Source organism: Chenopodium album, chromosome 21 (genome assembly GCF_948465745.1).
Source record: "Chenopodium album chromosome 21, dcCheAlbu1.1, whole genome shotgun sequence".
Lineage (NCBI taxonomy): Eukaryota > Viridiplantae > Streptophyta > Magnoliopsida > Caryophyllales > Amaranthaceae > Chenopodium > Chenopodium album.
The window spans coordinates 6,017,076-6,039,603 of NC_137854.1; the positions used below are offsets into that span (position 1 = coordinate 6,017,076).

The 22,528-nt window shown below is 36.9% G+C and overlaps 4 protein-coding genes and 1 pseudogene across 4 annotated transcripts; all 5 read left to right on the plus strand.

The window, feature by feature from the left end:
* Positions 1–660: 660 nt before the first annotated feature.
* LOC145601169 (protein NRT1/ PTR FAMILY 8.3-like) lies at positions 661–4,254 on the plus strand. Its single transcript, XM_081657120.1, has 5 exons — positions 661–930; positions 1,912–2,014; positions 2,130–2,347; positions 2,504–3,060; positions 3,197–4,254. Exons 1-5 carry the CDS (start codon positions 874–876, stop codon positions 4,017–4,019), a joined length of 1,758 nt encoding a protein of 585 aa, XP_081513246.1. The 5' UTR covers positions 661–873; the 3' UTR covers positions 4,020–4,254.
* Positions 4,255–4,905: 651 nt separating this feature from the next.
* LOC145600881 (protein NRT1/ PTR FAMILY 8.3-like) lies at positions 4,906–8,602 on the plus strand. Its single transcript, XM_081656738.1, has 5 exons — positions 4,906–5,064; positions 6,225–6,330; positions 6,414–6,631; positions 6,851–7,407; positions 7,510–8,602. The coding sequence occupies exons 1-5, from the start codon at positions 5,014–5,016 to the stop codon at positions 8,330–8,332; spliced, it is 1,755 nt and encodes a 584-aa protein (XP_081512864.1). The 5' UTR covers positions 4,906–5,013; the 3' UTR covers positions 8,333–8,602.
* Positions 8,603–9,295: 693 nt separating this feature from the next.
* Positions 9,296–13,553, plus strand: LOC145600148 (protein NRT1/ PTR FAMILY 8.3-like). The gene is made up of 5 exons (XM_081656046.1): positions 9,296–9,514; positions 11,054–11,159; positions 11,266–11,483; positions 11,886–12,442; positions 12,692–13,553. Exons 1-5 carry the CDS (start codon positions 9,464–9,466, stop codon positions 13,473–13,475), a joined length of 1,716 nt encoding a protein of 571 aa, XP_081512172.1. The 5' UTR covers positions 9,296–9,463; the 3' UTR covers positions 13,476–13,553.
* Positions 13,554–14,693: 1,140 nt separating this feature from the next.
* LOC145603065 (fasciclin-like arabinogalactan protein 21) lies at positions 14,694–15,996 on the plus strand. The gene has a single exon (XM_081659187.1). It carries the CDS (start codon positions 14,694–14,696, stop codon positions 15,939–15,941), a length of 1,248 nt encoding a protein of 415 aa, XP_081515313.1. The 3' UTR covers positions 15,942–15,996.
* Positions 15,997–18,236: 2,240 nt separating this feature from the next.
* On the plus strand, positions 18,237–18,530 carry LOC145602767 (NADH dehydrogenase [ubiquinone] 1 beta subcomplex subunit 7 pseudogene; annotated as a pseudogene).
* Positions 18,531–22,528: the final 3,998 nt, after the last annotated feature.

Genomic DNA, 22,528 nt, shown 5'->3' on the forward strand with positions numbered 1-22,528 from the left:
GTATTAGTTATTCGACTATGTCTTATTTTTGTGTCTTGTAAATATTATTTGTATACTTGCTTATATTCATCTTATACACTTTTTTCCAATTTTCATTATTTTGCTATTTAAATTCCCCCCCCCCCCCCAAATGGTTCTTATTACGGTTCATGTAAGTTGATCATGTCGGATTCACTAAAGTTATTCTATTGAGTTGGGTTGATTTTGGATTGGATCATAAATCTGTCAATTACTGTAGAAGTTTTTCAAAGTCTTTCTGCGATTTTAATTGTAGAGGTTTGTCACTTTATGTGTTTACTTACTCCGTAATGCTTTACAACATTGAAAATATTACATATACTTCCTTCTTTATCGGCATTATTGTTGTATTTCATAATATATTCATTTTAAATTTTAGATATTAAAAAAAATAGTTTATCGCATAGCATCCCCTTTTATCGCCATTATTGTTATTTTTTTTTTTTTTTTTTGAATCCCCATTATTGTTATTTTAAGCAAACAAATTTTATTCAAATCGAATTATCTCATGCATTAACATAGATATACATATACCTACAAATAAAAATCTTAAAACTCTCTATTTTTACCATAAATACCCCCGGGCATTACCCAATAAATCCTTTTCGATGATGCAAGTTTTCATGTTAAGATTCCCTTCAACCGAAATGAATCTTTCTCTATCTACCTCAACTCCTTGAAGTTGACAAAACTTCTCATCTTTGGAAATTTGAGTTATCCAAAAAAAAAAAAAAAAACTAATATAAATAAATAAATAAAAATAAAAAGTCCAAAACTAGTATAAAGAGTGGAGAGAGAAAGAAGAAGGGTGAGAAAAACTGCAGGAAAGAGAAGTCAAGATCAAAATTTCAGAACATGGGTAGTCAAGAAGATGAGAGATTGCTCTTAGAACACGAACATGGCATTTTACAGGTTTTAATTCCTTATTTTCCCTCAATTTTCATAAATTTATCTTCATATATGAGATTGCTGGAGCTAAAAGTTTCAATCTTTTCAGTTGATTTCTTATTTTGAATTAATTAATTGCTTATTTGATTGATTGTTAGATTACCCTTTTCAATTTGATTAAAAGGGATTCATAATCGGGATTTTTTTTTTTTTGGTTACTTTCTAATTTAGGATTATTAGTTGAGATATTGACAATTGCGTGTTCTGTTCTTATAGTAGTGTGGTTTACGTTAGCTATTTGAGATCTTGAAATCATGGGTTTTTGATTGATTAAGAGTGTTATTTTAGGGTTTCAATTGGAATTGGACTTGAAATTTCTTATTTATAAGATTTCAAGGTGATTATGAAATGATTATTTATGCTGATCAAGTGGAAACTGAGGATAAGATATAGTATGAAGTATGATAAACTGTAGGGTTTCTCTTTTGAATTGTTATTGGATACTGGCTTAGTGAGAATCTGACAGTAGTTCATGTTTTACAAGTTGCAACAAGTATTGTGTTGAATAACTTGATCTGCAAATTTGCATCAGTGATTAGTTGCTAATCACTTGAAATAAACTGTCTTGAGTCTTATGACAATTTACTTTAGAATGAATCTAGTTTTTGAGGATATTGCTACTGGTACTATATAATGCTTTGGTGAGAAGGAGGCATGAATTGATGTAGGAAACTTTATAGTCGATGCTTGATGCATTGTTTTGATAGACCCCGGTCTAATTATTCCATGAATTAGACTTCGTTTATGCTCAATGTGTATTTGCAAATTGAACTTTTAGATGCTAGTGATCCATCGTCACTGATGTTTGGGGTGTCATAAATGTTGAGAACGTACATAGCTCTACTGGTCCTTTGATTCACCTTGATTGGTCTTTGTTTCTGAATTGGTTGCTGTGCTATAGAAATCCTTTTGCTACTTCTGACTTTTACTTTGTGCTGTCTGCAGGAGAATGGTGAACAATATACTGGAGATGGCTCAGTTGATCTCAAAGGGAATCCTGTCCTGAAAAGCAAAACTGGAAATTGGAGAGCCTGCCCCTTTATTCTCGGTAAATGAGGATGCTGGCTTTCATTTCTTTGGGAAGCAGGAGGGAGGGGGTGGCTTACATTCCGTGTGATTATTCTGCAGTGTTAACTTTCTAACAATTATTTTTCTCTTTACAGGTACAGAATGCTGTGAGCGTCTTGCTTACTATGGTATTGCCACAAATCTTGTCAGTTATCTGACAAAAAAACTGCATCAGGGAAATGTCTCTGCTGCAAGGAATGTTACAACCTGGTCAGGAACTTGTTACCTAACGCCACTTATTGGAGCTGTCTTAGCTGATGCATATTTGGGAAGATATTGGACGATTGCTGTGTTCTCCACAATATACTTCATTGTAATTCTGCATTCCTTTTCTTCTGCTCTTTCTTTCTACTTTCAGTTTTTAAACTAAACTCAGATGACATCCGTGAGACTATATTTAAACACCCCCCAACCTTAACACCAGGTCTCCCCCACTCTTATTATAATAAAATTTTGTTTACTTTTGTAGGGGATGTGTACCTTGACATTATCTGCATCAGTTTATGCATTAATGCCTCCTGAATGCATAGATTCATATTGCCCTCCAGCTTCTCCTGCACAGTATGGAGTATTCTTTTTGGGCCTCTATCTAATTGCATTGGGGACTGGAGGGATTAAGCCATGTGTATCATCTTTTGGTGCTGATCAGTTTGATGATACCGACCCCAGCGAGAGGGTGAAGAAAGGATCCTTTTTTAATTGGTTTTATTTCTCTATCAACATTGGTGCGTTAGTATCAAGTACACTTATTGTGTGGATGCAAGAGAATGCTGGATGGGGCCTAGGCTTTGGCGTTCCAGCAATATTCATGGGAATTGCTATTGCAAGTTTCTTTTCTGGAACCCCCCTCTACAGGTTTCAAAAACCTGGGGGAAGCCCGTTGACAAGAATGTGTCAGGTTGTTGTTGCATCATTCCGCAAGTGTGAAGTAGAGGCCCCCCAAGATAGTAGTCTCCTGTTTGAAACTCAGGACAAACACTCAGCTATCGAGGGAAGTCGAAAGCTGGAGCATACTGAAGAACTAAAGTAATTTTTCTTGTCTTTTGCTACTTATAGATTCTTGTATGTAAGGTATCATGATTTTTCATTATGATCCAACTAATCTGAGAGGAGAGAAGAATTCTTGTATTGATTTTATTGTCTGTTCTATTGTTTTCTGAAGGTGCCTGGATAAAGCTGCTGTGGTGTCGGATGCTGACATGAAAAGTGGGGATTTTTCTAACCCATGGAGATTGTGCACCGTAACACAGGTGGAAGAATTGAAGATCTTGATCCGTATGTTCCCTATATGGGCAACTGGAATAGTTTTTGCTGCTGTTTATGCCCAGATGTCAACAATGTTTGTTGAGCAGGGAACGGTGATGGACCGGAGAATTGGATCCTTCACCATCCCGGCGGCAACATTATCCACGTTTGATGTCATCAGTGTTATATTCTGGGTCCCAGTATATGATAGTTTTCTCGTTCCTATAGCTAGGAGGTTCACTGGCCAAGAAAGAGGGTTTTCAGAACTACAGAGAATGGGCATTGGCCTCTTCATCTCCATTCTTTCCATGGTAGCTGCTGCTGTAGTGGAGATCAGACGTTTGCAGATTGCCAGGGAACTGGGTTTGGTCAATGAAGATGTTCCAGTCCCAATGAATATCTTTTGGCAAGTACCGCAATACTTCTTGGTAGGGGCTGCGGAGGTGTTTACCTTCGTAGGGCAATTGGAGTTCTTCTATGATCAGTCGCCTGATGCCATGCGAAGTTTGTGTAGTGCACTTTCTCTCCTTACAACATCACTCGGTAATTACTTGAGCTCGTTGATTCTGACGATTGTGACAGCCATTACAACTGCTGGAGGAAAACCAGGATGGATACCGGATAATCTGAACCAGGGTCACCTCGATAATTTCTTCTGGCTCTTGGCTGGACTGAGTTTCTTAAACATGGTGGTATATATCTTCTGCTCTCTAAAGTACAAACAGAAGATGGCTTCCTAGGGAAGCTTGCTAGCCTGCTGCTACTGCTGGTGTTAGTGTACAACATTGAACTTCTGATACTTCAGCTGAAATTGAAGGGCTGTATTATAGTTAGATAGGAATCCCTTTTTTTTTCCTTATAACAAACTTCAGGCAAATCGAAGTACTCGTATGTTTCTTTCTCACAAAAGTATAATTTGTTCTTTTGCTATTGTATTGGATTTATTTAATTAATGAACCACGGTTTCTTACTCTCTGTGATGGAAATTATAAGTCGTTCATGTTTGCCTCCTGTTTGAATGTGGTAAATCCTGCTTTTTTAACCCTGTTGTGAACCCTGTTCTTACATTTATGAAGTGGCCATCACTGCCTGATATGTTGAATTGTTGAACAATACTAATTTAGTACAAGAAATTCAGCTGTAATTATCAAGCTGTGATCTTAGTAGGAAGCTTGAAAAGGAGCAGGATGCCCGTTACTCCATTATACACACTGCATGATTGTATTGTGGTACACCCACACGGCCACACCTAATCTTTTGTTCATTTAGACGCGAATGATGGAAATTAGAATATTGATAACTTTGATTTAAATACCACGAAAGGGCACGTGAATGTATAGCATTTTCCCTTTTTTTAATGAAAACATGTGATTTTTTAACTTCCAAACCTATTACAGTCAACATTCAACTCTATAGGTCATTAACATGACAAATTGACATCATTTGAAAATGAGTAATGTACTAATGTGATTATAGTCCAATACTAATAATGGAATAAAAATGGACAAAATGTCCCAGTATCATTATAAAAAAATATATACCGGCGAACAAATAATTATAACTTTGACGGAAATTGATTTACATTAATAATAAAATAGTTGTTGCTCTCAAAATATTAAAATAAGCGTCCTAGACATAAAAATAAAAAAAATAAAAAAAAATAAATAAATAAAAATTGAAGGGGAGAAGAAAAAGGTGAGAAGGAAGGAGTTGCAGGAAAAGGGAAGAAAGGCGATGAATAGTACAGATGATCATCGATTGCTTCTAGAAGATTCTCTTCTACAGGTCTCTCTCTTCTTAATTTTTAGATTGGTTTTGATCATTATTTGTTTTGTAGCAATATTATCCTGTTACTGGAATTTGTTGAACTTCTAAAATTGCTGGTTTTCTTCGAATTCTGTATTAACTTTGCTCTGTAACTAGAAGATTGTGTTATCTGTGAATCAAACATTTGCTGCTATTGTAGTAATTGGCCCTTTTTTGAAAATTTATTAATTCGTTGCAATTTTGTCTTTTAATTACAAAAATTTGCCAACTTTGACCATAAATTGTCAGAATTTTATGGGGTGCTATATTGTGAAATTAGCTTGATTTATCACAAAAGCTAATTTTTATCAGAATTTATGTGTATAGTTTTACAATGATATAACTGGAGCTGTTAAATCAGGTGTCAAGGTTGGGTTTTGTTGGGTCAGGTGACTCAGGTCATATCAAATTTAGGTCATGTTGGGTCTGTGTGTTATGAATTCGGATTTGGGTCACTTCGGGTTTGTTCGGTTTGTTCTCGGGTTGAGTCAATTTTTTAAAGCTCTAGAACTAGAAAACTATGGTTGAATTTGACAATGCTTAGCAGAAAAAATAATTTTAGGGATTGGTATAGTATTTTGACATGTATACCTATACTTTAGTTTATAGCGTATAATCCACCTTGAATCTTGCATTCCCTTTGATATAGGACTTAATAAAGGTTTCTAATATTCCTATAAGTAGTGTTTTACAAGTTTTTTCTCTGGCTTCATTTAGTTTTGGTAATAAAATTCTGGGAATATGTGTGAATCTGCCAATAGTAAACTATTCACGGATCGCCATTTCAGTATGTACTTTATTATTTGAAGTCTAGGGTTGGTTCTCAAGTGTATCCTCATAAAGAAAGGAGCCTGATTGCATGAAATTTATAAAGTATTAGGCTTTGAAACCAATGTATTAGGCTGTGATGTTTGTACATGTTAACAACCAGAAAGGTTGCTAGTCTTGCAATCGAGACTTATGTCTGTTACCCATTACGCAACTCATGTTTATCAATGTTTTCTGTAATGTTCTAATTACCTCTATTAGTCAAAACCTACATATAAGCAAATCTGTCCTTGATTACTCCGCACTAGTTTCTCTCCTATAGAATTTGAATGGATCCTTGCCTGATTCTGATTTATATGTTATATGCTCAGAAAGAGAACAGCGAACAATATGCTGGAGATGGGTCTGTGGATCTTCAAGGGAATCCTGTATTAAAGAGCAAAACTGGAAACTGGAGAACCTGCCCTTTTATACTTGGTAATTTGGTATGCTAGTTTTTACTTGTTTCAATACAGTATCATGTATGCTAATAAGTCTCAATACCACAATTCTATTTGCAGGTACTGAATGCTGTGAACGTCTTGCTTACTATGGTATCGCAAAAAATCTTGTCAATTATCTAAGTGGAAAATTGCATGAAGGAAATGTCATTGCTGCAAGAAATGTTAACACTTGGGCAGGCACGTGTTACCTTACACCTCTTCTAGGAGCTTTCTTGGCTGATGCATACTGGGGAAGATATTGGACAATTGCTGTCTTCTCCACAATTTACTTTATTGTAATTTCAGAATCCTTTTTTTTTTTTTTTTCCCATCCTCTTACAATTTTAAACAATTGCATCTTGAATACCAGCAATATTTGGTTTTACGTAGTTGAGTATGCTATTTGGGTTGATTTCTCGTTTACTAAGTTTTGATTTTACCCTTTTTCTTCTGTAGATTCTACTGTATTAATATTCTAAGTGATGTGGGGTTGTGTCTTTTTTTACAAATTGTAGGGAATGTGTACATTGGTCCTATCTGCATCAGTTCCTGCCTTTAAGCCCCTTGATTGTGTGGGTTCGATCTGCCCTTCAGCAACTCCAGCACAAAATGGCATATTTTTTGTAGGACTTTATCTGATTGCATTAGGAACAGGAGGGATTAAGCCTTGTGTTTCATCTTTTGGTGCTGATCAGTTTGATGATACTGACCCTAGTGAGAGGGTAAAGAAGGGATCATTTTTCAACTGGTTTTATTTCTTTATCAACATTGGTTCACTTGTATCAAGTACTCTTATTGTATGGATACAAGAAAACGTTGGATGGGACATAGGCTTTGGAATCCCTGCACTATTTATGGGTGTTGCTATTGCAAGTTTCTTCTCTGGAACTCCTCTGTATAGGTTTCAAAGACCCGGGGGAAGTCCGTTGACAAGGATGTGCCAGGTTGTAGTTGCATCACTCCACAAGCGTGAGTTGGAGGTTCCACAAGATAATGCTCTCTTGTATGAAACCCCAGACAAGCTTTCAGCAATTGGAGGAAGTCGAAAGCTGGAGCATACTCAGGACATGAAGTAACTTTCGCTCTTGTTTTCAACTCTTTTTGTCATTTTACTCTCCATTTGGCTCGATGTATATGTGAAGGATAAATACCATATTGGGTGCTATTGCTGCAGATGCCTTGATAAAGCAGCAGTCTTATCAGATTCTGATGTACAAAGTGGGGACTCGTACGATCAATGGAGATTGTGTACTGTCACACAAGTGGAAGAATTGAAACTCTTGATCCGCATGTTCCCTATATGGGCAACAGGAATTGTATTTTCTGCTGTTTATGCGCAGATGGCAACATTGTTTATTGAACAAGGAATGGTTATGGACAGAGGAATTGGAACCTTCACCATTCCAGCAGCTTCCCTTTCTACTTTCGATGTCATCAGCGTCATCTTTTGGGTGCCAGTCTATGATAAGTTTCTCATTCCTGGAGTTAGGAAGCTTACTGGCAACGAAAGAGGGTTTTCAAATCTACAGAGGATGGGTATCGGTCTCTTTATATCTATCCTTGCCATGGTATCCGCAGCCTTGGTGGAGATCAAGCGTTTGCAACTTGCAGAAGAGCTGGGTTTGGTCAATGAGCATGTCCCCGTCCCACTTAGCATCTTCTGGCAAATACCCCAGTTTTTCTTAGTGGGTGCTGCAGAGGTATTTACTTTCATAGGGCAGCTCGAGTTCTTCTATGACCAATCACCCGATGCAATGCGAAGTTTATGTAGTGCCCTCTCTCTCCTAACTACATCGTTGGGAAATTACTTAAGCTCTCTGATTCTAATGATTGTGACAGCCATTACTACTGCTGATGGGAAGCCCGGATGGATTCCTGATAACCTAAACAAGGGTCGTCTATATAACTTTTTCTGGCTGTTGGCTGGTCTTAGCTTCTTGAATCTGTTGGTGTATGTATTCTGTGCCATGAAATACAAACAGAAGAACGCTTCGTAGGAGTCCCACTAAAAGGTATTATCAACAATGATATTATTTCAGCCTTTCCGGCGTTGCTGCCATTGTTACTGAATATATTTTATATCTGATGGCAAATGTTCTGTAATTTAGTTCGGTTGAATCATGTTGTATATACATACCGTGTATGAAATAGTATGATTCTTCTTGACATGTATAGCTAGCGTATCGAATGTGTAGTGAATGACTGACTGTATATATTTCTTTCTGTTACGTGTTTGAGTCACAAGGTTGGTCTCTTGTTATGTGAATGAATTATGCTAAGGATGAATAGAAGTTTGTTAATCAACTTTGGGCGCGCAAGTTCTTGATCATCTAGATAACGTTATCTTTTCATTATTCCACATTTGTTACATATAACAATTATTCGTCCATTTCTCAATTAGGGGTGTGGGGCGGGGTTGTCAAGTTGCTTTCTCACCTCCATGTTAAAACAAATCCAATCAAATTATGTAAAACGTTCGGGTTCCACATACGTAAGTGTTATCATGACTTTTTGATAAACCATTGGGTAATTCCGTAATAAAAATCCTAGCAAAAGAGACACGACTTCTAAAATTATTCACATAAATCACATCGCTTTCGGCCCGGGTACCCTTTTGGGAAGGGAAGAAGAGGATACTTCAACTTGACCCTTAGTTTTCGTCTTTTATTAACCCCTCTTTTCTCTCTTTTGGTAAGAAGATAATACAACATCTTATTCTAAATGAAAGTTACTAAAACTAAACGCAATAAACTGTGCAATTATCATGCCGTTTTAAATCCACACATTTTTTCATCTTTTGGACATTATTCTAGTAGGCCATATTAGATTTTGATGTTTAATATCATGCAAGTCAATGTCACAAATTGCTCCACACGTCATATCATGACTTTATGTTATTTGTTATTTAATGAATTTAAGCTACAATAACTGCCAAATATTAATTATTTTATGTATTATAGTAATGATTTTATATTAATTATACATTAGGATTTGAGAACGTCAATGTTTTTTAAAGTAATTTAAACTCAAGCTATGGTGGATACAACTTTGAAGGCCAAGTGGATTAAGAAAGTAATTACAAGGTTTAGAGAGAGAGAGAAAGAAGAGGTTAGCTGATTGTTCAAGAAATGGGCACTCTTGATGATCAGCTACTTCTTATGGAAGATGCACTTCTTCAGGTATTTTCTCTTTGACTTACCTCTTTCTTTGTTGAATTTCCCTGCTTTTGTTTGATTATGTCTTTAGTTTGTTTGCAAATCGGAGTTTTAGATGTAGCACGGAAACGACTCGGATTTTGGAAACGAGAGACCTCAAGTCCGAGCCAATTTCGAGGTTTTGGGGGGGTGGTTATTGAAATTTTAGTTTAGATATGGGGGTGATATTTTGCTTTAGCTAAGTTATAAAGATTTGATTTTTGTAGTATCCAAGATAATTTATGTTATAAGCATAAAGTATTCATGTTGTTTTCTTTATTCACCATGATTACTACTCCCTTCGTCCTTAATTGTTTGTTCTTAAGCTAGATTTTACTTTGTTATGTAAGATGGTGACTCGAGGGTGCACCGGTTAGAAAAGTGGAAGAGTGGGACCATGGAGGGCTTAAATGAGGGAGAGGGAGACCAAAAGTGACTTGGTTGGAAGGAGTTAGGAAGGATATGAGGTATATTGATTTGCATGAGGATGAAGCATTGGACCTTAAGAGATGGAGGAGGAAGATTTATGTCGATGACTATACGGAATAATCAAATTTGGTTCATGTTAACCGACCCCACTTATGAGATTAAGGCTTTGATTGATATATTTTTTGGTTGAGTGGAGTTGATGGATACGAGGCAAAAGTGGTCGACAAATTGTATTGTATGTATGTGAGAATAAAGTTGTGGACCCCATGGTCAAAAACAGAAATAGGGCAATTTTTAAGGGGACGGTCTTAAAATGGAATAATGAGTTCTGAGTTCTGACTACCTCAAGTTCAAGAAGATGGGTATTCTTGATAATCAGCTACTGTTTTTGGAATATTGATTTAGTTTCCATAGGACTATTGAATTCTGACTGGCTCATGTTCATGCCAGGCAAAATCTTGCATGAGATGGCCTTGTCAACCCAAATCTCATACGCTGCCTGCATCCGATGATAAATTATCTCAGTTGTATGGCTCATGTCTTATGCAAAACCCGCTCTTATACTTCCTTACATCAAGCTAAATGAGTCAGTGATAAATTATCTCAGGTGTATGGCTCATGTCTTATGCAAAACCCGCTCTTATACTTCCTCACATCAAGCTAAATGAGTCAGTGAGGCACTTGACTTGAAAATTCTTGAGTTTTGTGGTTTCAGCAAGAATGATGCTGAAGTATGTATCAATCTTAACTTGCTCTTATAATGATGCTGAAGTATGTATGAATCTTAATCCGGTTAAGTTATTAGTCCTTTGAAAAGGGTCAATCTAGTAGACAACTTGGACGGCCAAATTACTGAACTGGTAATCAGGAATTATTTGTATTTGCTTCTTATGCCTGCTAGCCAATAGCCATTAACAATTGCAGCTGATAAGCTTAGATTTCTTTTAATATCTACTTTGTTCGAGTTGACAGACTTGACACCAGTATCGACTGTGAAATATCCTCTGTTTAGAGTCTTGGACTCTTGGTATTTGGTAATGCTTTGCTGTTTTGAAGGACTGCTTTTCTGCTCCTGATCTATATATATATTTGTAGGAGGAGCATTGTAATTTAACCACTGGAGATGGCTCACTAGATTTTTCAGGGAAGCCAGTCCTCAAGAGCAACACTGGAAATTGGAGAGCCTGCATTTTCATTCTTGGTGTGTTGGACTGCAGAATGCAACATTAAATATTTTTTCACAAATTCCCTAATCACAAGTCTTAACTGTTAACTCTCCCCTGCCTCCTTTCCCCGTCTGTGCACAGGTAATGAGGTCTGTGAACGTCTTGCCTTCTATGGTGTCAATACAAACTTGGTTAGCTATCTCACCAAAAAATTGCATGAAGGAAATGTCTCCGCTGCAAAGATGGTCTCCACCTGGTCAGGCACATGTTACGTAACACCTCTTATTGGAGCTTTCTTGGCTGATGCATATTGGGGAAAATATTGGACGATTGCTGTGTTCTCCGTGATTCATTTCCTTGTAATTTCTTCTTCTCCCACTCTACTTTTTCTGCATATTAGATTAAAACTGATGAGATCATTGAATATTCTTCATCAATTTTATCCTATTGACTGCTATGATGCATCTTAGTGACAGTACCAAACTTCAGTGATACTCCCTTCGTCCCTAAACTAAGCTCAACATCTTTTTGGCAGATATCAAGGAGAAGGGGTCGGTGAGGGGCCCAATCTTAAAGAAAAATATAGAGAGGGAAATCTTAATGAATCGGAATTCTAACTTCTTTGTTGGAATTTCAGAAACTGCAAGATGTTGAACTTCTTTTAGGGATGGAGGAGTAAAAGACATGTCCAACCCCCACCCCCTTCCTTATATCTCTATTAAGTCCCTCTTTCTCATGACATACTGTTCTTACGTTTGTAGGGGATGTCCACTCTGACCCTATCTGCATCAGTTCCGATGTTTAAGCCTGCTGAATGTGAAGGTTCCATTTGCCCTTCAGCTACCCCATCACAGTATGCAATATTATATGCAGGGCTTTATTTAGTTTCACTAGGAATGGGTGGGATTAAGCCATGTATTTCTTCGTTTGGTGCTGATCAGTTTGATGATACGGACCCTAGTGAGAGGGTGCAGAAGGCATCTTTTTTCAATTGGTTTTATTTTGCTATCAGCATTGGTTGCCTTATGGCAAGTACTGTAATTGTTTGGATACAAGAAAATGTTGGATGGGGCATAGGGTTCGGAATTCCTGCCTTATTCATGGTTGTTTCTATTGTATTTTTCTTTTGCGGAACTTCACTCTACCGGTTTCAAAGTCCAGGTGGTAGTCCATTAACAAGGATATGCCAGGTTGTAGTTGCATCAATGCTGAAATTCGAGTTGGAGGTTCCACAAGATAGTAGTCTTCTGTATGAGACTTCAGACACACATTCAGCAATTGAAGGAAGTCGAAAGCTGAAGCACACTGAAGAAATGAAGTAATTTTCTCATCACTTGCATCTTTAAGCTTTCTTATTATTTATGTATCATCAATTTCCATTTACGGTCTAACAAATTTTAAAAGTTAGAGAGAAAATATAGATTAGCTTGAAGGATTGTTTTTATATAATTTAACAAATCTGAATTGTCTGATTCAAAGGTCTTTTTCCCCTCTTGCTCTTGTATATCTGTAGTATGTAGTATGCGGTATGCCTCTGTGTGATTAATCATGCCGTGCATCCCTGCAGGTTCCTGGATAAAGCAGCTTGTTTGTCTGCTACTGAACTGAAAACGGAGGACTTCTCCAACAGTTGGAGATTATGTACAGTAACACAGGTAGAAGAACTAAAGGTCTTGATCCGTATGGTCCCTATATGGGCAACTGCAATTGTCTTTTCAGCAGTGTATGAACAAATGTCGACTACTTTCATCGAGCAAGGAATGGTAATGGACAGAGCAGTAGGATCCTTTACAATCCCAGCAGCCTCCTTGGCAACTTTCAGTATAATGAGCATCATTTTTTGGGTCCCTTTTTACGACAAGATTCTTGTGCCTATAGCCAGGAAGTTTTCAGGCAAACCAAAGGGTTTCTCCGAGCTGCAAAGAATGGGCATTGGCCAAGTTATATCCATTTTCTGCATGCTAGCTGCCGGTCTAGTTGAGATCAGACGTCTAGCAGGCCCAGTTAGCATCTTCTGGCAAATCCCTCAGTACTTCTTGATGGGGGCTGCAGAGATATTCTTCTACATCGGAAAGATGGAGTTCTTCTATGATCAATCACCCGATGCCATGAGAAGTTTGTGCACTGCATTCTCGCTCCTAACATCTTCATTGGGAAGCTACTTGAACTCGCTTGTCCTAACAATCGTGACAGCCATTACAACTGCTGGGGGGAAACCCGGGTGGATACCTGATAATCTAGACAAGGGTCAGCTTTATAATTATTTTTTTCTATGGGCTGTTCTTAGCTTGTTGAACCTGTTGGTGTACTTTTTCTGTGCTATGAGATATAAACAGAAAAAGGCTTCATAGGAGTTCTGCATATAGTGATTGTGAAGCAGTAAATATTCATGTTGCAAATTTGTGGTGCTATCTAAAATTTTCGAATCTCATGGTGGTATTACTGGTAACCCTCAAAGAATATACCTGAGATGATTTTTACAGAATGTGCAAGTATTATTTATATTATCATTACTATATTTGCTCTAACTTGTCCATTTTCCCCTTTCAAAATTTACTTTTTTTTTCTTCAAAATGTTCTTAGGGCCGCTCTACCTATCTTGATAGTACGATTTGTGTTAACAACTTCATGAATGACTAAACTCATATAATGGAGGTATTCAAAATGCGAAATTTTTTGGATACTCGAAAATAGGCTACAAGGATAACCTTAGTTTATGCAATTGTTCTTAGCTTCACAATTGAAATTACAGGGTTTTTTTTTTCGACGTACTATTGAAATCATAGTAAATTTCACAATTTACTACATATATCAAAAACATTTGTATGCGTAAAAAGTGTTACTATATGTACATATTTATGTATACGTTTGTAATATGAATTCTTATTTAAAAAATATTAATTGGGAGAGTATACATAATGTGTTGATATGGAGTATGTTAAATTAGTTTGAAAAATATAATATACGAGTGAGTTCACTTAAAAAGTTATACAGAGTACAACTTTTTTTTATTGACACTCATATGTATTACGTAGTAATAGTCTCGTGTATCTTCACAAATTCAATTACTATAATATTTTTTTTAAGGAATTGATATATTTTTTTTGTACAATGGTAAATCGAAAACAACAATGGATCTGTTCTCTTCAGTTTATTTTCAGCTCGGTTCAATTCAGTTTTTAATTTCCTTCTCTGATAAAATATTCAGTTCAGCTCAATTCAGTTAATCAGAACCGGGCCTACGGAGTAGTATAAAAAACTTAAGAAAATAAATATGGTACTTAGTAATTTCAACCTTGATAATTGGAAATTAGAAAAGAAAAGAAAAAAAAAAAAAAAAAAAAAAAAAAAAAAAAAAAAAAAAGGCCCAAAATCCCAAATGGATAAAACTAGGAAAGAAAGTTCTAGAAAGAGAAAGGACATTTTACTTGAATCCAATTTCGCGCCTATATATACCGCCACCATAACCGTCACCTGAATCCACACTCCCACCATTTCTTCATTCTTACAACTCAAACCCCTCTCTCTCTCTAGAAAACTTTCTCTCTCCTCCTTTGAAGCTCTCAACAATGGCGTCTCTGTTTCAGTTCGTCATCTTCCTCTTCGCAATTCTCACCTCTGTTTCACTCATTTCCGCCATTGATACAACTTCCTCCACCTTCACATTCTCATCATCATCTTCCTCCTCACCTTCACCTTCTTCGCCGCCATTTCCGTATTCCTCCTCCGAAGCTCTGAATCAACCTCAGTTTCTCTCTCCTCTCACCACCATCACCAAAGTCCTCAGCGATCTCGGCTTCCACGAGCTCGCAACAGCGTCGCACTCGCTCTCTCTCTCCTCCGCCTCGCACCTCCCGTGGCTCGGCCCTGTCACAATCTTCGCTCCGGTTGACTCCTCGGTTCGCACCTGTCCTTCGTGCTCGCTCGCTCTGCTTCTGCAAGAGCACACCGTCTCAGGCTTGTACCCTAGCGATTACCTCAATCGCCTCATTTTCGGCACCAAAATCGAGACGATTCTCCCCGGCCGCTGCCTCACCGTCACCTCCGCCGTCAACGCCACCGCAATCTTCATCAGCGGCGCTCAGATCACTCGTCCGAACCTCTACATCGGCGACCACGTCATCATTCACGGCCTCCAAGGCTTCATCTCTCACGTCTCGCCGTACTCCTGCTCAATGGACAAGATGACCTCACTCAACCTTCCTCATCCTAACCCTGCCATGGCGCTCAACCGTGTGATGCTCGCGGAGGCGATGATTCGTCTCCGAGTGAGCGGTTACAGCGTCCTCGCACTTGCGATGCGTGTCAAGTACGCTGAGCTTGTGACTCTTCACAACATGACGATCTTCGCCGTCGACGACTCCACAATCTTCCACGGCGGCCACTCCTACGTTCACAGCGTCCGATTCCACATAATCCCTAACCAAATGCTTAAACTCGCCGACCTCGATTCTCTTCCGGTGTCGACGGTTTTTCCGACGCTTGAATCCGGCGAAACTCTCACAATCACCACCCCTGGCGGCGGCGGTGTGATGTCTCCGGTGAGAATCAACTACATCAAAATCAAGTACCCTAACCTAATCTACAATTCCAGGCTTGTTATTCATGGACTGGCTTCTCCTTTTCCTCACCTCCGTCAATCGATTGCTGTTAGTACTGGACGGTCAGGATTTTATCCGATTACAAGTGGTGAGTATGGATCTGGTGTGGGAGATTCCACTTCTGGTAATGTGCGTCAAACTACTGAGCCTGCTGCTCCTTCTCCTGTGATGAAATCAGTGGTTGAGATGATTGATGATATTCATCAAGGTCTGTGATCTGTTCATCTTCTTAATCCACTAAACTTGATGAATTAGGTCTAATTTCTTTTAACTGCTGTTTTAGCTTAATTTTTAGGGTTACTAATAATCTTTGTTTTTAGTCAGAAATGAGTGTAATCATCGGATGTAAATAGATTTCGAGTTGAAGAAATCTGTAGTTAAATTTTGATAGTAATGAAGTTTTGATTTGGTAGAATAATTTTTGTACTCTGTTCTTATCTTTGCATTTCTGTCAATTACTCTGTTTTTCAGCATTTATCAAATGGTTTAATGAAGTTCGCTTGACTTAGTATGAAAATAATGGAATTATGACATCTACAACAGAATTTGTGTGGTTTGTTAAGTTGTTATGAGTAAAGCAAATGATTGATGGCAAGGATAACAGATTCCCTGCTAACTAAAAAGTAGTTATTGAAAAATCTGAAAATGCATAGTTAGTGGACCTTAATTTCAATACTGTATTAATTTAAGTAGATTTTTTACAGTAAATATTGTCACTATTTGGTGTGCTAAATAAACATCTCAGCTTGTTAATTAATGGGATGACAATTGTCAATTAGTTCAAATTTGTTGCCCAAATGTAAAAGGAGGCAACCAAGGTAGTATAGAAGAACTATAGATGGTACCATTTTGACAAAAAGTAGAGGCAAATTTCTAATGTGAAATATGGAAGAGAGAAAATAATTAGGAGGATTAAAATCAAGGAATTATGATACGGTCGTCTTACTAAAGCTTTTTTAAAAAGTTAATCGTGTTAAAACTAAATGTGATGACTTTAATGATCTCGATCTATATATTCAAAGTGAATAGACCTAGTTAACGTATTTCGTATAATTGTACGTGGCTTATACTCCATATTATGAAATACATTTACAAGTTTTGGGGGTTAATTAATGATTGATCTTCATTCAATGTATTTGACATAAGAATTAATGACATTCATCTTTTTTTTTGAAAACTAATAACATTCATCTTTGGTTTTATCTAATCATCAAGCTAATGTTTCTTGTTCCTTGACGAAAACATGTTATCATCGTCTTCTAGTCTCAATGGTTTGCATTGGCTTTATGAGTCCAAGTTTGGTTAGTGGTTATTCTATGGTGTTGAAACGTCTATAATAATCTCGCACTTATAAATATTGAGCTCTAACAATCTTGATGATTTTGTCAAGCATTATGATTTTATCGCATAAGAACATGTGAGCTCATGTATATCTTAGGCTTTAGGGTTCTACATTATTCATCGGGATTGTTACTGCAAGTTTCTTATATAAGACACCTCTTTCCTATATACATGTCTCAACAAACCTAAGGAAGCATTGCATGATAACAACTCTATGGCCCATTTTTTTATAGCAAGGTTATAACTTAGATAAACTCCCGCCACATATCAAGTGGCAAAATTAATGGACGGTATAATCTTGTGGGCATATGTGTAAATAAATGACAATATAATGTTGATTGACGTGCTTGTATTGGCCATTAACTTGGATAGTAGATTCATGTTGCTTCACGATCTAAGCTAGATCTTGTTAATTTTTTATCATCCGTCCTCATCTTATACTATCCTCTTGTTCTTTCTCTTCCAATAGCCTCTCCATCACTCTCTCTCTCCTAAATTTCATAATTTGAAAACTTAGTTGCCATTCTAGTATGGATAATTCATTGGAGTGCATCATCCATCATCTTTTATCATCAAAACATAAGTACTTTTTCACTATTGAAGGGAGAATTTGTATTGAAATACAGTAGGTCTTTTCTCTTTTGTAAAGCTAATTGTTTTGGAATGATCAATGTCCTAGACAAATGTTAACATTCAATTCACTCCCATTTTCACGTTATTTATTTACTTCATCTCACATAATTAAATATCATCCGTAAATGCCATTTGTCTAAAAAGACAAAACTTGTATTTTATCGTTGCAACGCAAAAACCAAGACATTCAAAATTATACCATTAGATAGACGTCTAATGTTTATACTATGTCATATGTGGACATTCACTTTTAGTTTTTTTTTTTTTAATTATTATTTTTTTTTGAAATAAATCAATTCTATCTTTTTTTTTAAAAAAAAGAATTCAATCACTAGTACTTTTTAACACAAGTAACATTCAAGTCTTTTAGAATTTTTTCCTAAACAAAAACTTAGAATTTTATTTCAAAAAATAATAAAAAAAAAAAAAAATTGATCTATTGGCATTGTTTCTCCGAATTTGCTAACACTGCGTCTGTGGAAACGAAACAAAGAGAGAAGCCGCAAGCTAGAGAGAGAAAGAAAGAGGAGAGAGAAAATGGAGGTTCCAGGTTCATCGAAGAAGATGATTGCAACCCAACAAGAAATGGTCGAAAACAAGGTTCCAATCCCTTACAGAGATCAATGCGCACATCTTCTGATCCCTCTCAACAAATGCAGACAATCTGAGTTTTACCTTCCATGGAAGTGCGAAAATGAGCGCCATGTTTATGAGAAGTGTGAGTATGAACTTGTCATGGAACGTATGCTTCTTGCCCAGAAACTTCGCGAAGGCCAGAAGAATCAGCAGGAACAATCCATCCCTCTTATTCCCAAAACTGCTAATGCTTAGCTTCAATTTCGATTCTTCTTCGTTTTTGATTGGGTATGTTTCTGATCGTCTCTTTTTATTTGATTTTGGTTTTTGGAATTTGATTGTTTTTGCTTAATTAGGGTTTTATTGTTGATTAGATCGATTTGAGTTTTTGGGTGACTTCGGCAATTAGGTTAAATGTCTCTTTTGATGTCAATTTAGGGTTTTGAATGTTATTGTATGAATTATGCTAATTCTAGGGTTTTGTTGTGTTGTTATGATCTGATTAGGTGTTTCGGGTGGCAAGATGATTTACAATGACTGTCGTTTTAGTTATTCTTAATTCTGTATTTTCATTTGGTACAAGATGATCGACTTATTTTCATGAAATATGCATTTGCTTGGATGCTGTTATCCAGCCTCTGTTGATTTTCTTATTTTTGTAATAATTTGAATGATTTGATGGACCTAGAATTTTTTCAGTGTTGTTAACTGAATCGTAATTTGGTTGACTTTGATATTCCCTTTCTACATACCTATTAGTTTTGGATAGTTGAAACCAATTGAATGCATGATATATGGGAGACTATATTACTTGGCCGTTTCAAAAGTTACCCATATGAATTTTCCATATGTGTTGCATTTGGAGAATCATATCAAAGCTCACTTCCAAACTGTCTCGCTCTTGTTTTAAATTGGTAAAAGTGGGTGTGTTGTCAGCCTTGTGTTGGGTAATAGGGGATTGGGGGAGGGAAAGTGAAGAGTGAAGAATGACAAAACTTTTTTGGATATCTGTTCATGAAAATCCAGGCCAATCATGCCTGTGTAAAAATTTTAACTGGTATGTCAACGATCTGAATCCTGTAGCATCAACCGATGAGTGATGAGAAACATTATAGGTATAGTGTTGGGCTTTTGTTCGCTGAGAAGCTAGGAAACTCTACTAATGTATTTATCTACTTCTAGTGTTCAGTCAAAAAGTGCCAGGGGGAAAGACTGAAGAGAGCAGTGATCCATTATGATGTTGAAGTAGCAGAGGAAATTTTAAGTGATAGGGAAGCTATGTTTCCCAGCCCAATGAGATATTTTTAGTTTACGTTTTGATGACATTTACCCTAAGTACCTCTTCTTTAGCATTTTTTAATTTCTTAACCTGTGGAAATTATTAAGTTGCCAAAGGCCAAATTAAGGAGGCAAGTTGAAGGTGATGTGAGCTGAATCCTGCTCTGGTTAAATTTTAAATGTCTATAGAAATAATTTGTTGTGGAAACCCCACAAACAAAAAGGATGATGGAATTTTTGTCAAATTAGAAACAATAAATTTCTGGATGACTCATGTCATTACCAAATTCAAAGTAACAGCTCTTTATCTACCTTTTGTTCATTTAAAGAAGAGGATTTGTGTCCATAATGGGTGTGCCATGTCAAATAGAATAATTGGGGCACCAGAGTGGTGCTATAATTGTCATTTCTGTACAGTACTTCAGTGTTCATCTAGAGAAATCAAGCCATTGTATTTACTGTATAGAGTTGAATATAAAATCCCTTGTTAAGAATAGCTATTATTAAGGTTAGGAGCCTAGGATACTAGATGTTAGACTGTGAGCTACCTGATTTCTTTATTAATGTTAATATTAAGGCTAGGAAGGAAAACTTTTCAGCTTTTTGCCAATATGGACTTGAGATGCCTCGGGTATATTTGTAGTGATATTGTGGGAAAATTACTTTCTTTTTCATGCCAGTTCTTGCTTCATTTTTAAGTAATTACTCTGCTACAATGTGACTTGTTGCGGTGTCTTAGTAACTTGGGTGAACGAGGAAAATTAAACTTTTATTGATTGTGGAATGGAGAATACACTCTCCGCAAATCCCCCCTCCGCAAATTCCCCCCCACAACCTCTCTCTTCTAGTTAGTTTGAAAACTTTAAGCAGTTAAACCTCCAAACTTATATGACTTGCATTGATGCATATATCATCCTTTGGAGTTAAGCCTTTTATTGAGAAGTTGTGTAGTTTGATCAAGAGTTTTTGAAGTTTGTAAAATTAAGTAACTTCAAAACAGCATTTTATATGTTACAAAGCAAAAGTAATGCCTTGGCCACTTATGATATGCATGTGTCATCCCAAGGAGTCATCCTTTTAACAAGCTTTTTTGGTTTAAACAAGAATTTCGAAGTAGCTACTATGGCTAACGAACAGTAAATATCTTGGACCATTGCGTTTGAGGATGCATTTCTATATTCGCTGGTAGTAAACTTTGAGTAGTTGAAGAGTCTGCTTATTGGCATAATTAATGGAGCTGAACTCCTAAATTATTGGCAAAATTCTTTTTGGCAATATGAGTACTCTTGCATTTGTGCACTTGTTTCTCGTAGTCTTTTTTGTTAGATCTTTTCTTCTAACATTTTAACCCGTTTGGTGGACATGGCTGCAAGGAGAAAGCACATTTGTGTTTCTCATGACACACTTGCTTCTTGGTCAGCCCTTTTTTTTTGTTAAAAAAAAAAAAAAAAAAAAAAAAGCTATTACTTACATAGTTACATCGGAGGCTTTACATGAATTTCAGAGAAGTGAATATTTGGCTAATTGGCAATTAATTTTGATTATTGATTTTGTGTCTGATTGAACTAGTGCAACTTTCCTCATTCTGAAAATTCTTACATGCACCTTGGTGCACTTGAGTTATGTGCACTCAAGAGTATCTTTTTTGCTGATTTCATGATTTGATATATTTTTCCATTCCATAATCTTTAATAATATAACATATCAAATGAGTAAAAATTACCCTAGGGAGCACCTACCTCTCTTCACACCTAGGTGCGTAAAAGAATCTTTGCTCAGTTTGTTGACAATCTTGACATATGATATGACTTGATTTAGCCCGAAATTTGGTGTTGTACCGTAGTGAACTCAGTATTATTGATCTGTTCATTTTTTGGGGGTGATTTAGTACTCGGTTGTGAATGGTTTTCTAGGAAATTTGTTCAATTGCTTGACATAGCCTGAAAATTGGTGGAGTACTGCAGTGTATTATTGATCTGTTCATTGGTGATTCAATGTTTAGAGTTGTGAATGGTCTATTAGGAAATTTAATCAATTGCTTCTCTTTGGGATACAGCAGAATTGACATGTGGTGTCATGAGGAGAATGGAGGAAATTGAACATGTCTATTAGCAGAATTGAGGAGTTGAAATTTTGGATATTTTGGTGCTGCCAGTTAACACATTTGGCACTTTTTTTTTTTTGGACAGTAGTATCCCCAACGTTACGGAAATGCGCATGTTAAGGTGGATGTGTGGAAACACTTTAAGAGATAGAATCAGAAATGAGGTTATTCGCAAGAAAGTAGGTGTGGCGGGCATTGTAGATAAATTAAGGGAAAATCGTCTGCGTTGGTTTGGACATGTAAGACGGAGACCCGAGGGTGCACCGGTGCGAAGAGTGGAAGAGTGGGACCATGGAGGGATTAAACGAGGAAGAGGGAGACCAAAGATGACTTGGTTGGAAGGAGTGAGGAAGGATATGAAGTGCATGGATTTACGTGAGGATGAAGTTTTGGATCGTAAGGGATGGAGGAGAAAGATTTATGTTGATGACTACACGGAATAATCAAATTTGGTTCATGTTAGCCGACCCCACTTTTGGGATTAAGGCTTTGATTGATTGATTGATTGATTGAGTAGTATCCCCAACGTTAGCATAGATTGCGTATCTGCATTGTATTAGATGAAGCTAATGAGATGTGAGATGGTTTTGCTTTGAGCTGAGATATTACTTTTCTGATTATGCAACTCCTGTTTGAACCTTACATTTTTCAAACTTAATCCTGCTTGCTGTATATGCCTTTGGAAATGGACGTCGTATAGGATTTTGGATGGTACTTCACCATTTGCTCTTAGACTGCTCCTTGCCACTGGCAAGTAGCAACACTTGTACTCAGAGAAAGAGAGAGGGGGGGGGGGGGGGAGGTTAATTGAAATCTCTTCAAGGACAATATGAATTCATCAAATTCTTTCAAATAGTACATTCATCAAAAA

Bases quoted from the DNA above. Each gene is read 5' to 3' on its own strand.
- LOC145603065 (XM_081659187.1), top strand. From the start codon at position 14,694: ATGGCGTCTCTGTTTCAGTTCGTCATCTTCCTCTTCGCAATTCTCACC.
- LOC145600881 (XM_081656738.1), top strand. From the start codon at position 5,014: ATGAATAGTACAGATGATCATCGATTGCTTCTAGAAGATTCTCTTCTA. The intron at 5,065-6,224 runs GTCTCTCTCTTC...TTATATGCTCAG, and splicing joins TAGAAGATTCTCTTCTACAG to AAAGAGAACAGCGAACAATA. The intron at 6,632-6,850 runs GTAATTTCAGAA...TACAAATTGTAG, and splicing joins TCTCCACAATTTACTTTATT to GGAATGTGTACATTGGTCCT.
- LOC145601169 (XM_081657120.1), top strand. From the start codon at position 874: ATGGGTAGTCAAGAAGATGAGAGATTGCTCTTAGAACACGAACATGGC. The intron at 2,348-2,503 runs GTAATTCTGCAT...TTACTTTTGTAG, and splicing joins TCTCCACAATATACTTCATT to GGGATGTGTACCTTGACATT. The intron at 3,061-3,196 runs GTAATTTTTCTT...TGTTTTCTGAAG, and splicing joins GAGCATACTGAAGAACTAAA to GTGCCTGGATAAAGCTGCTG.
- LOC145600148 (XM_081656046.1), top strand. From the start codon at position 9,464: ATGGGCACTCTTGATGATCAGCTACTTCTTATGGAAGATGCACTTCTT. The intron at 11,484-11,885 runs GTAATTTCTTCT...TTACGTTTGTAG, and splicing joins TCTCCGTGATTCATTTCCTT to GGGATGTCCACTCTGACCCT. The intron at 12,443-12,691 runs GTAATTTTCTCA...GCATCCCTGCAG, and splicing joins AAGCACACTGAAGAAATGAA to GTTCCTGGATAAAGCAGCTT.